Raw genomic sequence first — 14,444 nt, 5'->3', positions numbered from 1 at the left:
GCATGTCTGGGTTGCCACCTCCCTGGTAGTCCGAGGAGAGGCGAGGACAGTACTGTATTTCCCCGCTGGGAGCAGCGTGGGCTTCCTACTGGCAAACAGCTTGCGAGCAGCCGAGGTGGACACTTTCTCTTTGACCCGAATTTCTTGGATACAGCGTTCTTCCTTATAGATGGGACAGTCGCGGGAGGACGCTGAATGGTCACCCTGACAGTTCACACAACGAGGAGACGGAGGTGGACAGTCACCCTCATGGGCATCCCTGCCACAAGTGACACATTTAGCCGCATTGGAACAAGACTGGCGAGTGTGATTGAAACGCTGACACTGGTAGCAGCGCGTAGGTGTCGGGCATAGGGGCGAACAGAAATAACCTCGTAGCCCGCTTTGATGCGCGATGGCAGCTGAACACTGTCAAAGGTCAAGAAAAGTGTCCGGGTCGGTACAAGGTCATTGTTGACCTTTTTCATGACCCTATGGACAGCCGTCACGCCCTGCTCAGCGAGGAAAGATTGAATCTCCTCGTCAGTCAATCTGTCGAGAGATCTAGTGTAGACCTCACCACGAGACGAATTCAAAGTTCGGTGAGCCTCCACCCAGACAGGGAGCGTGTACAGGAGTGTGGCCCGAAGCAGTTTTTGTGCCTGATAGGCGCTCTCAGTTTCTAGTAACAAGGTACCATTACGCAACCGGGTACACGACTTGACAGATCCGGCTATGGCATCTACGCCCTTCTGGATAACGAAAGGGTTGACAGAGGAGAAATCCTTTCCGTCCTCAGATCGAGAAACGACGAGGAACTGTGGGGCAGGCGGTAGTACTTTTGTCACTGGTGGCTGGTCATGTTTCCGTTTGTGGGCAGAAGTCGAGACAGAAGAAGAAAAATCCATTGCGGAGGAATCCCCCATGATTGCCAGCGTCTCCGATGGCGCGCTCCTTCCTTGTGGGGACCCTCTCAGAGGGCACTCCCGCCTTAGGTGAATGTTTACACCTCAGGTCACACCTCCCGAGAAACAGATGGAGGGACCAATCGGCATGGTCAGAAGGTATCAGCTCAGGCAATCACCCCTCCCCGGGCCTGGCCTTTACCAGGGGGTACGTGCTTGCCTTACTTGTCTACCCAGGGCGGGGAATTACGCGTTACCCCGTCACCGGCTACGCGTGCGAACGCGTGGGTCGGCCTTCAGGCGCGCACAGGGAGGAAGGAAGAAGAGGAAATGCAAGCAAGAGAGGGAGGACAGACTGTCTCAAACGCCAAGGAGGAGGCAAGCAGGAGGAGGCAAGCAGGAGGAGGCAAGCAGGAGGAGGCAAGCAGGAGGAGGCAAGCAGGAGGAGGCAAGCAGGAGGAGGCAAGCAGGAGGAGGCAAGCAGGAGGAGGCAAGCAGGAGGAGGCAAGCAGGAGGAGGCAAGCAGGAGGAGGCAAGCAGGAGGAGGCAAGCAGGAGGAGGCAAGCAGGAGGAGGCAAGCAGGAGGAGGCAAGCAGGAGGAGGCAAGCAGGAGGAGGCAAGCAGGAGGAGGCAAGCAGGAGGAGGCAAGCAGGAGGAGGCAAGCAGGAGGAGGCAAGCAGGAGGAGGCAAGCAGGAGGAGGCAAGCAGGAGGAGGCAAGCAGGAGGAGGCAAGCAGGAGGAGGCAAGCAGGAGGAGGCAAGCAGGAGGAGGCAAGCAGGAGGAGGCAAGCAGGAGGAGGCAAGCAGGAGGAGGCAAGCAGGAGGAGGCAAGCAGGAGGAGGCAAGCAGGAGGAGGCAAGCAGGAGGAGGCAAGCAGGAGGAGGCAAGCAGGAGGAGGCAAGCAGGAGGAGGCAAGCAGGAGGAGGCAAGCAGGAGGAGGCAAGCAGGAGGAGGCAAGCAGGAGGAGGCAAGCAGGAGGAGGCAAGCAGGAGGAGGCAAGCAGGAGGAGGCAAGCAGGAGGAGGCAAGCAGGAGGAGGCAAGCAGGAGGAGGCAAGCAGGAGGAGGCAAGCAGGAGGAGGCAAGCAGGAGGAGGCAAGCAGGAGGAGGCAAGCAGGAGGAGGCAAGCAGGAGGAGGCAAGCAGGAGGAGGCAAGCAGGAGGAGGCAAGCAGGAGGAGGCAAGCAGGAGGAGGCAAGCAGGAGGAGGCAAGCAGGAGGAGGCAAGCAGGAGGAGGCAAGCAGGAGGAGGCAAGCAGGAGGAGGCAAGCAGGAGGAGGCAAGCAGGAGGAGGCAAGCAGGAGGAGGCAAGCAGGAGGAGGCAAGCAGGAGGAGGCAAGCAGGAGGAGGCAAGCAGGAGGAGGCAAGCAGGAGGAGGCAAGCAGGAGGAGGCAAGCAGGAGGAGGCAAGCAGGAGGAGGCAAGCAGGAGGAGGCAAGCAGGAGGAGGCAAGCAGGAGGAGGCAAGCAGGAGGAGGCAAGCAGGAGGAGGCAAGCAGGAGGAGGCAAGCAGGAGGAGGCAAGCAGGAGGAGGCAAGCAGGAGGAGGCAAGCAGGAGGAGGCAAGCAGGAGGAGGCAAGCAGGAGGAGGCAAGCAGGAGGAGGCAAGCAGGAGGAGGCAAGCAGGAGGAGGCAAGCAGGAGGAGGCAAGCAGGAGGAGGCAAGCAGGAGGAGGCAAGCAGGAGGAGGCAAGCAGGAGGAGGCAAGCAGGAGGAGGCAAGCAGGAGGAGGCAAGCAGGAGGAGGCAAGCAGGAGGAGGCAAGCAGGAGGAGGCAAGCAGGAGGAGGCAAGCAGGAGGAGGCAAGCAGGAGGAGGCAAGCAGGAGGAGGCAAGCAGGAGGAGGCAAGCAGGAGGAGGCAAGCAGGAGGAGGCAAGCAGGAGGAGGCAAGCAGAAGGAGGCAAGCAGAAGGAGGCAAGCAGAAGGAGGCAAGCAGAAGGAGGCAAGCAGAAGGAGGCAAGCAGAAGGAGGCAAGCAGAAGGAGGCAAGCAGAAGGAGGCAAGCAGAAGGAGGCAAGCAGAAGGAGGCAAGCAGAAGGAGGCAAGCAGAAGGAGGCAAGCAGAAGGAGGCAAGCAGAAGGAGGCAAGCAGAAGGAGGCAAGCAGAAGGAGGCAAGCAGAAGGAGGCAAGCAGAAGGAGGCAAGCAGAAGGAGGCAAGCAGAAGGAGGCAAGCAGAAGGAGGCAAGCAGAAGGAGGCAAGCAGAAGGAGGCAAGCAGAAGGAGGCAAGCAGAAGGAGGCAAGCAGAAGGAGGCAAGCAGAAGGAGGCAAGCAGAAGGAGGCAAGCAGAAGGAGGCAAGCAGAAGGAGGCAAGCAGAAGGAGGCAAGCAGAAGGAGGCAAGCAGAAGGAGGCAAGCAGAAGGAGGCAAGCAGAAGGAGGCAAGCAGAAGGAGGCAAGCAGAAGGAGGCAAGCAGAAGGAGGCAAGCAGAAGGAGGCAAGCAGAAGGAGGCAAGCAGAAGGAGGCAAGCAGAAGGAGGCAAGCAGAAGGAGGCAAGCAGAAGGAGGCAAGCAGAAGGAGGCAAGCAGAAGGAGGCAAGCAGAAGGAGGCAAGCAGAAGGAGGCAAGCAGGAGGCAAGCAGAAGGAGGCAAGGGAAAGAGTAAGGAAGACAGTGAGATGGAGAAGAACATAGAAAGGAACCAACCAAAGGAAGGAAGAAACGTCTCCGGACGCAGGCGCTAACTACCCCCTTGAGGGGGATGGACTCCTTTTAGTCGCCTCTTACGACAGGCAGGAATACCTCGGGCCTATTCTAACCCCCGGACCCGCAGGGGGGGGGAGTCATTGGTGCCGACATGAGCAACAATTTGCAGTGCTCTCTATCGCCGCCGGCAGGGCCGCCTCCACATTTCGGATGAGACCCCCCGGGAAGCACATAGAGTTAACACTGGTCTTCTTCCCCAACCTTTCCGCTATTTCCCTAAGGGGCTCCATCACCTGCCCTGCCTAACGTTAACGAATTCCAGCAAACGAGGCTGTGGGCTGGCGGAAGGGGCAATTCGAGCAAACGAGGCTGTGGGCTGGCGGAGGGGGCAATTCGAGCAAACGAGGCTGTGGGCTGGCGGAGGGGGCAATTCGAGCAAACGAGGCTGTGGGCTGGCGGAGGGGGTAATTCGAGCAAACGAGGCTGTGGTGTGGGAAGGGAATACAAGCAAACGAGTTTGTGGTGAGGGGGGGGGGGGGGGGGGAGAATACGAGTGAACGATGTGAGACCTTAACTTTTTCCAGCGAATCGAATTTTGAAATAATTTACAGGTTTGCTGCCAGGTTACGCAGTCGACCACCGCCGATATTTCGGCAGGGGCCTTTCCTGCCATTCTTAAGGCACAACTGAAAGTAGGAAGTAGTGTGCAAGGGAAATTAATACGTCGGTTCACAGAGGAGACATAAGGAAGATACCACACACACAGAACAAGTAACCGAAAATGTCAACACACAAACAAAGATAACCTACGTCAGAAATATCGATAGTAACTATTTATCAACATGTGAGGTAGCCCTAATTCTGTCCCTCTGTTGTTTTGATGAGAGACAGAGCCGGATTCCAAGCAGCATTTAGACAAAATTCACCATCTCTGTTTATATGGTTGCTTGATAGTTTGGTTGCAACAGCTTCCTTAATGACACTATCCCAAAAGCTGGACGTGCAAGCCAGAACCTCCGTGTTGTATTCCATAGGATGACTGGTGTCAAGGCAATGTTCTGTAATAGCGGATTTGCTCGGCTGTTTTAAGCGTGTGTGACACTTATGTGCAATACACCGGTCTTCCATAGTCCTGATTGTCTGACCAATATATGACACGCCACAAGTGCAAGGAATACGATAGACACCAGCCTTGCGCAAACCAAAATCATCTTTCACGCACGCCAATAGGGCCTTTATCTTATAAGGTGGTCGAAGAACGCATTTCACATCATATTTCCGCAAAAATACGGCCAATCCTGTTGGAAGTGCTTCCTGCATTAGGTGCCACTTCGTTGCTATCGTCACTCACCCGTTTCACAGAAGGCTGATGGAGCAACGCGCATTTGATCTACGTCTCGCTACAACCATTCTGACGAAAGGTGACTTCGAGATGGGATAGCTCAGCTGCAAAACTTAGAGGGTCTGAGATAGCGTGGGCCCTGTGAACCAAGATACGAAGCATTCCTTCACACTGAGCTGGATGGTGACAACTATCAGCTCGCAGATAGAAGTCAGTGTGAGTAGGCTTCCTACAAACAGAATGTCCCAACGTACCATCGGTCTTCCTTCTGACCAACATATCAAGGAAGGGAAGGCATCCATTCTTTTCCACTTCCATAGTGAACTGAATATACGGGTGGACTGAATTCATGTGTTCCAAAAACCGGTTTAAATTCTCACTACCATGAGGCCAAACAACAAAAATATCATTTACATATCTGAAAAAACACGCAGGTTTAAAGTCGCTTACTCCAATTCACGTTCCTCAAAGTCCTCCATAAACATATTGGCTAATTTGGTGACAACGGGCTTCTCATTTCAACTCCATCTGTCTGTTCGTAGTACTGTCTAAACTTCTTTGTTAACTCTACACTAAACGTAACCTCAATTAGCTGCAACAAATGAGAGATAGGAGCGAGGGTGAAAAGAGGAACCACATCAAAACTAACTAAAATATCAGAGTCTTTCAAACGTAATCCCTGCAATCGACCTAAGAAATCCGCAGAATTCTTAATGTGGTGTTCACACCTACCTACTAGTGGGCTCAACGAACTAGCGACATGTTTAGCTACACGATAGGTCAGAGCACCAATATTAGAAACAATAGGCCTCAACGGGACAGTCTCTTTATGGACCTTACGGAGGCCATATAATGTAGGTGGTACAGCACAGTAAGAATTAAGACTCTTGATAGTCTCCTGCGACAAAGAACTTTTCTTCAATTGTTTATCAGTCTTTCTCTCAAGACTCTTAGTAGGGTCAGCACCAATTTTGCGATACGCCGAATCAGAGAGTTGACACTGCATCTTTTCAATGTAATCGTGGTTGTTCAACAAAACTGTGGCATTTCCCTTGCCGCAGGTAAAATAACAATGTCAGGATCCATTTGGAGTGAACGTAAAGCAGCCACCTCAGCTGCTGTAATGTTACACTTGGGTGGAAGGGCCCCAGTCAGCACACAAGCTTCCCTCCTAACCTCTTCCACAGCCTCTGAAGGTAGTTTATGAACAGTCTGTTCAATAGAACTAATAAAATCCACGACTGGCAAACTCTTGAGCGACGGTGCGAAATTCGAACCTTTCCCCAGGACAGACAAAACTGCGTCAAACTATTTCTCCGTGAGATTGACTACAGAACTTAGAGGATTAAAATTACAGTTATGACAATGAGCCAAGGAAACGTTCAAATTTCACCAAATGAGCAGCAGTTACAGATTGAAATTCCCAGTCAGATGGCTACCAAGAGGCAGCATCAACCCAATGGTAGGATGTGCTCCTGCTGAAATATCGGTGGTGGTCGGTGACGTCACCCGGCAGCAAACCCGTAAATTATTTGAACTAGCGAACGAGGTTGTGGAGGGGGGGGGGGGAGGAGGTTGGTTGGTTGGTTGGTTGGTTTGTGGGATTGAAGGGACCAGACCGCTACTGTCATCAGTCCCTTTTTCCAAAACTTCAAACACCAATACAGAGTAAAAACGAACAACTGAGATGACAACAGACGACACAGGACAAGACAGACTCAGACAGAGACCAGACAAAAGGAACTAAAATCACACAGAATTGGACAGTGGTTGGCCGACCATAGAGACAAAAAAGGAAAAGCCAACCAGCTAGAAAAACACGAAGAAAATAACCCAGTCTAAAATTGTAGACCAAAGGCCATACTAAAAAAAAGACCAACACTGAGATTTAGTGATAAAAGCCCCTTGCCCTAATAAAACCCAAAACAAAGCCTGCCATGGCAGTGTCATCTGTTAAAATGGCAGGGAGGCTATCAGGAAGTGCAAACGTCTGCCTGGGCACAGCTAAAAGGGGACAGGCCAACAAAGTGTGGACCACCGTCAAAGCAGATCCACAGCGACATAGAGGAAGGTCCTCACGGCGCAACAAGTGGCTGTGCGTCGTCCGGGTGTGCCCAATGCGCAGCCGGCAGAAGACAACAGACTCCTTGCAAGAGACTCGCAAGGAGGAGCGCAACGCACCGGTAGCCTCCTTGATGGCCTGTAGTTAGTTTGGTGAAGGTAGGGTGAGCCATTCATCACCCCAGGTGCGAAGTACATTCTGCCGCAAAACTGCCCTGAGATCACTCTCCAAAAGCCCAATCAATAAGGCTGGTGCACTGACAGCCTGTTTGGCCAGCATGTCAACACTTTCATTGTGTGGACCCCTGGTCAAGCCGGCATCCCGGGCAAAGACCACATAGCGGCCGCAATGGGCTAGAGTATGGAGGGACTCCTGGATAGCTATCACCAGACGAGAGCGAGGGAAACACTGGTCGATAGCTCGTAAATCGCTCAGGGAGTCGCTACAGATAACGAAGGACTCACCTGAGCAGGAGCAGATATACTCTAGGGCACAAGAGATGGCGACCAGCTCAGCAGTGAAAACGCTGCAGCCAGCCGGCAATGAGCGTTGTTCATAATGGTCCCCTAGAGTGAGAGCATAACAGACACGATCAGCAACCGTCGAACCGTCAGTGCAGACAATGCCAGAGTTCTGATACGTAGCGAGATTGGAAAGAAAGTGGCGGCAGAAGGCCTCAGGAGCGACTGAGACCTTCAGGCCCTGCGCCAATTCGAGCCGAAGGTATGGGCGGGGCGCGCACACACCATGGGGGTGTACGCAGAGGGGTCCGGAAAAGAGGTGGAAGAGAGAAAAACCCGAGCCCGAAGAGAAGATTCGATGCGAACTGCGATCGTACAACCCGACTGGGGCCGACGTTCTGGGAGATGGACGACAGACTGAGGGAACAGGAGATGATAATTGGGATGCCCAGGCAAGTCACAAACGTGTGTAGCAGAAGTGGCCACTAAATGTTGGTGCTGTAACCGCAGTGGAGGGACACCTGCCTCCTCAAGTATGCTGTTCACAGGGCTGGTCTGGAAAGCTCCAGTGGTAAGTTCGTTCCCACTGTGAAGCATCGGGTCCAGCACTCTCAACACTGAAGGGGATGCTGAACCATAAGCCACGCTCACATAATCCAGACGGGACTGAATTAACGCCTGGTAGAGCCGTAAGAGGGTGTGGCTCTAGCAATGTAGATAATTAAGATGCCGTCAACACATCTGTTTAAGCTGCCAAATATCAGAGAGCCAAGTCAAATGGGCATCAAAAACCACACCCAAAAACTTGTGTGTCTCCACCACAGCAAGAGGTTCGCGTAAAGATAAAGCCATGGCTCATGGTGACCAGAGCGTCGCTGGCAGAAAGATTGCGCCTTGCAGATAGTGCCCTGCAGCTAAGGTTCAGCAGTTGCAATGCCAATGGAGCTATAGCAGAGGCAGAAGTCGTCAGCATATAAGGAAGCTGAGACAGACGTTCCCACCGCCGCAGCGAGCCCGTTAATTGCAATTAAAAACAGGCACACACTTAAGACATATCCCTGCGGTACCCCATTCTCCTGAACTCGGGGGCAACTATGGGAGGCCGCAACTTGCATGGGGAAGATACGATGCTACAGACAATTATGAATATCAGCAGCGGACTCCAAAGACCCCAACCGTGAAGTGTAGAGAGGATGTGATGTCGCCATGTCGTATGGTATGCCTTCTGCATGTCAAAAGAGACACCAACAAGGTACTGACGGCGGCCAAAGGCCATACAGATCGGAGACTCCAGGCTCACCAGTTTTTTTTGTTGTTTTTTTTTTGGTTTGGTTTGGTTTTAGGGCGCAAAACTGCTATGGTCATTAGCGCCCAGCCTGTGACTTAGGAAACAGTAAAAAAAACCGAAACTGAAAATCAGCAGCAATGGGAACAAAGTCATAAAATTGGAGAAACTAAAAGCAGAAGGAAGGCTTAAAAATCCACTACAGAAAGGGGGTGGTTGTCCCCAAAAAAAGCTTCAAATGACTGACGTCATTTCACTAGCACTAATAAACTGGAGAACGCGGTCGCCTGAGCGCGTGTCATCTGCTAAAATCGACGCTAGATCAGGCGATAGCTGTAGACGGGCGCGTAACGGATTAAAATAGGGGCATTCAATTAAAAGGTGTCTTACCGTCCACAGCTGAGAGCAGTGGGGACAGAGTGGGGGAGGATCGCCGCTTAAAAGATGTCGATGGCTAAAAAGACAGTGCCCTATCCGGAGTCGAGTTAAAATTACCTCCTCCCGACGACGCGTTCGGCAGGAAGAAGTCCAAGCGCAAGGAAGAGCTTTCACTTCCCGCAATTTATTATTGGGAAGTGTTGACCAATGCGCATGCCATAAATGAGCAACTTTGCGACATAAACCGCTCCGTAGATCGGTGAGGGGAAGCGACGGAATAGCTGGCCGAGGAAGAGAGACTGCAGCCTTGGCCGCTATATCGGCCGCCTCATTCCCACAGATACCAGCGTGTCCCGGGAGCCAGAGGAACGCCACCGAGACGCCCCCCAGATGGAGCAAGCGCAGACAGTCCTGAATCCGGTGGACCAGAGGGTGCACAGGGTAAAGAGCTTGGAGACTGAGGAGAGAGCTGAGAGAATCTGAGCAGATAACGTACTGTATCCGCCGATGGCGGCGGATGTAGTGGACAGCCTGGAGAACAGCGTAAAGCTCCGCAGTATACACCGAACACTGGTCGGGAAGCCGAAATTGATTTGGGGTGTCGCCAACAATATAGGCACTCCCTAAACCTAACGATGTTTTCGAGCCGTCGGTGTAAATAAATGTGGCGTCCGTCATTTGTGCACATAGAGCAGCAAATGCACGACGATAAACAAGTGTAGGGGTACCATCCTTGGGAAATCGACAAAGGTCACGGAGCAGGCAGATCCGGGGACGGAGCCAAGGCGGTGCTGTACCCCAAGTTGTCAAGAAGGTTTTAGGAAAGCGGAAGGAAAGAGAATGGAGCAGTTGACGGAAGCGGACTCCCGGGGGTAGTAGGGAGGAGGAGCGGCCAGCATACCCTACATCAAAGGAGGCGTCGAAAAAAAGGGCATGGGCTGGATTAGCAGGCATGGAAGACAGATGGCTAGCATAACGACTTAGAAGGACCGCTCGCCGATTGGACAACGGAGGTTCAGCAGTCTCAGCATAAAGGCTTTCCACAGGGCTAGTGTAAAAATCTCCAGACACTAAACGTAATCCACGGTGGTGGATAGAGTCGAGACGCCGAAGAATAGACGGCCGAGCAGAGGAGTAGACTATGCTTCCATAATCCAATTTCGAGCGCAGTAAGGCGCGATAGAGGCGGAGAAGGACCACTCGGTCCGCTCCCCAGGAGGTACCATTCAGGACACGGAGGGTGTTAAGCGATCGCAGACAGCGAGCCGAAAGATAGGAAACGTGGGAGGACCAGCACAGTTTTCTGTCAAACATAAGACCCAAGAATTTAGCGACGTCTGAAAACGGAAGGTTGACAGGTCCTAGATGTAAGGAGGGCGGAAGAAACTCCTTACGTCGCCAAAAAATAACACAAACGGTCTTACTGGGAGAGAAACGGAAGCCTGTTTCGATGCTCCAAGAGTGGAGGCGATCGAGACATCCTTGAAGACGTCGTTCAAGAAGGCTGGTCCGTTGAGAGCTGTAGTAGATCGCAAAATCATCCACAAAGAGGGAGCCCGAGACATCGGGAAGGAAACAATCCATAATTGGATTTATAGCGATGGCAAACAGTACAACACTCAGCACGGAGCCCTGGGGTACCCCGTTTTCTTGGGAGAAAGTGCGGGAGAGAGTCGTGTTCACCCGCACCCTAAATGTGCGCTCTGCCATAAATTCGCGAAGAAAAAGGGGCAGCCGGCCTCGAAAGCCCCAAGAGAACAGTGTGCGGAGGATGCCTGTCCTCCGACAGGTATCGTATGCTCTCTCCAGATCAAAAAATATTGCTACCGTTTGGCGTTTCCGGAGAAAATTGTTCATGATATAAGTGGAGAGAGAGCAACAAGATGGTCAACTGCAGAGCGGTGCTTTCGGAATCCGCATTGGGCAGGTGTTAAAATACTGCGGGACTCCAGCCACCAAGCTAAACGGCAATTCACCATACGCTCCAAAACCTTACAGACACTACTCGTGAGAGAAATGCGATAGCTAGAGGGGAGATGTTTGTCCTTTCCAGGTTTCGGAACAGGAACGACGATAGCTTCCCGCCATCGTCTGGGAAAAGTACTGTCGGTCCAAATTCGATTATAAAGGCGAAGGAGGTTTTTTTTTTTTATTTTGGTTTTAGGGCGCAAAACTGCTATGGTCATTAGCGCCCGGTCCGCGACTGAGGAAAGAATAAAAACTGAAAATGGAAAACAGCAAAAATGGGAACAAAACTCAAAAAATTGGACACGAAAAGCAGAAACAAGGCTTAAAAGTCCACTACAGAGAGGGGTTGATGGTCCCCGACAAAACTTCAAATGACTGACGTCACTTCACTGTCACTAATAAACTGGAGAACGCGGTCGGCTGAGCGCGTGTCATCTGCTAAAATCGACGATAGATCAGGCGATAGCTGTAGACGGGAGCGTAACGGATTAAAATAGGGGCATTCAATTAAAAGGTGTCTTACCGTCCACAGCTGAGAGCAGTGGGGACAGAGTGGGGGAGGATCGCCGCTTAAAAGATGCCGATGGCTAAAACGACAGTGCCCTATCCGGAGTCTAGCTAAAATTACCTCCTCCCGACGACTCGTTCGGGAGGAAGAGGTCCAAGCGCAAGGAAGGGCTTTCACTTCCCGCAATTTATTGCGGGGAAGTGTTGACCAATGCGCATGCCATAAATGAGCAACTTTCCGACATAAACCGCTCCGTAGATCGGTGAAGGGAAGCGACTGAATAGCTGGCCGAGGAAGAGAAACTGCAGCCTTGGCTGGTATATCAGCCGCCTCATTCCCACAGATACCAGCGTGTCCCGGGAGCCAGAGGAACGCCACCGAGACGCCCCCCAGGTGGAGCAAGCGCAGACAGTCCTGAATCCGGTGGACCAGAGGGTGCACAGGGTAAAGAGCTTGGAGACTGAGGAGAGAGCTGAGAGAATCTGAGCAGATTACGTACTGTATCCGCTGATGGCGGCGGATGTAGTGGACAGCCTGGAGAACAGCGAAAAGCTCCGCAGTATAAACAGAACACTGGTCGGGAAGCCGAAAGTGATTTGGGGCGTCGCCAACAATATAGGCACTCCCTACACCCAACGATGTTTTCGAGCCGTCGGTGTAAATAAAGGTGGCGTCCGTCATTTGTGCACATAGAGCAGCAAATGCCCGACGATAAACAAGTGAAGGTGTACCATCCTTGGGAAATTGACAAAGATCACGGAGCAGACAGATCCGGGGACGAAGCCAAGGCGGTGCTGTACCCCAAGTTGTCAAGAAGGTTTTAGGAAAGCGGAAGGAAAGAGAATGGAGCAGTTGACGGAAGCGGACTCCTGGGGGTAGTAGGGAGGAGGAGCGGCCTGCATACCCTACATCAAAGGAGGCGTCGAAAAAAGGGTCGTGGGCTGGATTAGCAGGCATGGAAGACAGATGGCTAGCATAACGGCTCAGAAGGACCGCTCGCCGATTGGACAGCGGAGGTTCAGCAGTCTCAGCATAAAGGCTTTCCACAGGGCTGGTGTAAAAAGCTCCAGACGCTAAACGTAATCCACGGTGGTGGATAGAGTCGAGACGCCGAAGAATAGACGGCCGAGCAGAGGAGTAGACTATGCTTCCATAGTCCAATTTCGAGCGCACTAAGGCGCGATAGAGGCGGAGAAGGACCACTCGGTCCGCTCCCCAGGAGGTACCATTCAGGACACGGAGGGCGTTGAGCGTTCGCAGACAGCGAGCCGAAAGATAGGAAACGTGGGAGGACCAGCACAGTTTTCTATCAAACATAAGACCCAAGAATTTAGTGACGTCTGAAAACGGAAGGTTGACAGGACCTAGATGTAAGGAGGGCGGAAGAAACTCCTTACGTCGCCAAAAATTAATACAAACGGTCTTACTGGGAGAAAAACGGAAGCCGGTGTCGAGGCTCCAAGAGTGGAGGCGATCGAGACATCCTTGAAGACGTCGTTCAAGAAGGCTGGTCCGTTGAGAGCTGTAGTAGATCGCAAAATCGTCCACAAAGAGGGAGCCCGAGACGTCAGGAAGGAGACAATCCATAATTGGATTTATAGCGATGGCAAACAGTACAACACTCAGCACAGAGCCCTGGGGTACCCCGTTTTCTTGAGAGAAAGTACGGGAGAGAGTAGTGTTCACCCGCACCCTAAATGTTCGCTCTGCCATAAATTCGCGAAGAAAAAGGGGCAGCCGGCCTCGAAAGCCCCAAGAGAACAGTGTGCGGAGGATGCCTGTCCTCCAACAGGTATCGTATGCTCTCTCCAGATCAAAAAATATTGCGACTGTTTGGCGTTTCCGGAGAAAATTGTTCATGATATAAGTGGAGAGAGCAACAAGATGGTCAACTGCAGAGCGATGCTTTCGGAATCCGCATTGGGCAGGTGTTAAAATACTGCGGGATTCCAGCCACCAAGCTAAACGGTAATTCACCATACGCTCCAAAATCTTACAGACACTACTCGTGAGAGAAATGGGGCGATAACTAGAGGGGAGATGTTTGTCCTTTCCAGGTTTCGGAATGGGAACGACGATAGCTTCCCGCCATCGTCTGGGAAAGGTACTGTCGGTCCAAATTCGATTATAAAGGCGAAGGAGGTAACGCAGACTATGGGTTGATAAATGCAGCAACATTTGGTCGTGGATACCATCTGGTCCCGGGGCGGAGGAGCGAGAAGAAGAGAGTGCATGTTGGAGTTCACGCAAGGAGAAAACAGTATTGTAGCTTTCGCGATTTTGAGAGGAGAAAGCAAGAGGTCGCACTTCCGCTGCACGTTTCTTCGGGAGAAACGCTGGCGGGTAATTTGAAGAGCTCGAAATCTCGGCAAAGTGCTGACCCAACGAGTTAGACATTGCGACGGGGTCCACTAATGTGTCATGCGCGACAGTGAGCCCAGAGACCGGGGAGAAACTAGGCGCGCCTGAGAACCGTCGAAGCCGACTCCAAACTTCCGAGGAGGTAGTGAAGGTGTTAAATGAGCTAATAAAGAATTTCCAGCTTACCTTCTTGCTATCGCGGATGACACGACGGCATCGCGCTCGTAGCTGCTTATAGCGGATACAGTTGGCCAAAGTAGGATGGTGGCGGAACACGCGGAGAGCACGTCGCCGCTCACGTAGTGCATCACGGCATGCCTCGTTCCACCAAGGAACTGGGGGGCGCTGGGGCAATTCGGAGGTGCGTGGTATTGAATGTTCCGCAGCTGTAAGAATAAGGTCGGTAATATGTGTGACCTCATCGTCGACGCTGGGAAAGTGACGGTCATCGAATGTCGCTAGAGACGAAAAAAGTGTCCAATCGGCTTGAGCAAACTTCCAGCGGCGCGGGCGCATATATGGCCGTTGAGGCTGCAGTCTAAGGACACATGGAAAGTGGTCACTG

At 52.5% G+C, this 14,444-nt stretch overlaps 1 protein-coding gene across 1 annotated transcript in view; it reads left to right on the top strand.

Moving 5' to 3' along the window:
* The first annotated feature begins 1,214 nt into the window (after positions 1 to 1,214).
* LOC126235555 (axoneme-associated protein mst101(2)-like) overlaps positions 1,215 to 14,444 on the top strand; it is a 30,671-nt gene continuing 17,441 nt past the window's right edge. The window contains exon 1 of the mRNA XM_049944272.1: positions 1,215 to 3,362. Coding sequence (XP_049800229.1) covers positions 1,215 to 3,362 — 2,148 coding nt within the window. The remainder of the gene's footprint in view (positions 3,363 to 14,444) is intronic.

This window comes from Schistocerca nitens, chromosome 2 (assembly GCF_023898315.1).
Source record: "Schistocerca nitens isolate TAMUIC-IGC-003100 chromosome 2, iqSchNite1.1, whole genome shotgun sequence".
In the NCBI taxonomy this organism is placed as follows: domain Eukaryota; kingdom Metazoa; phylum Arthropoda; class Insecta; order Orthoptera; family Acrididae; genus Schistocerca; species Schistocerca nitens.
Note: the sequence above shows the minus strand (reverse complement) of the source record. Positions and strands in the feature narration are given on the sequence as shown.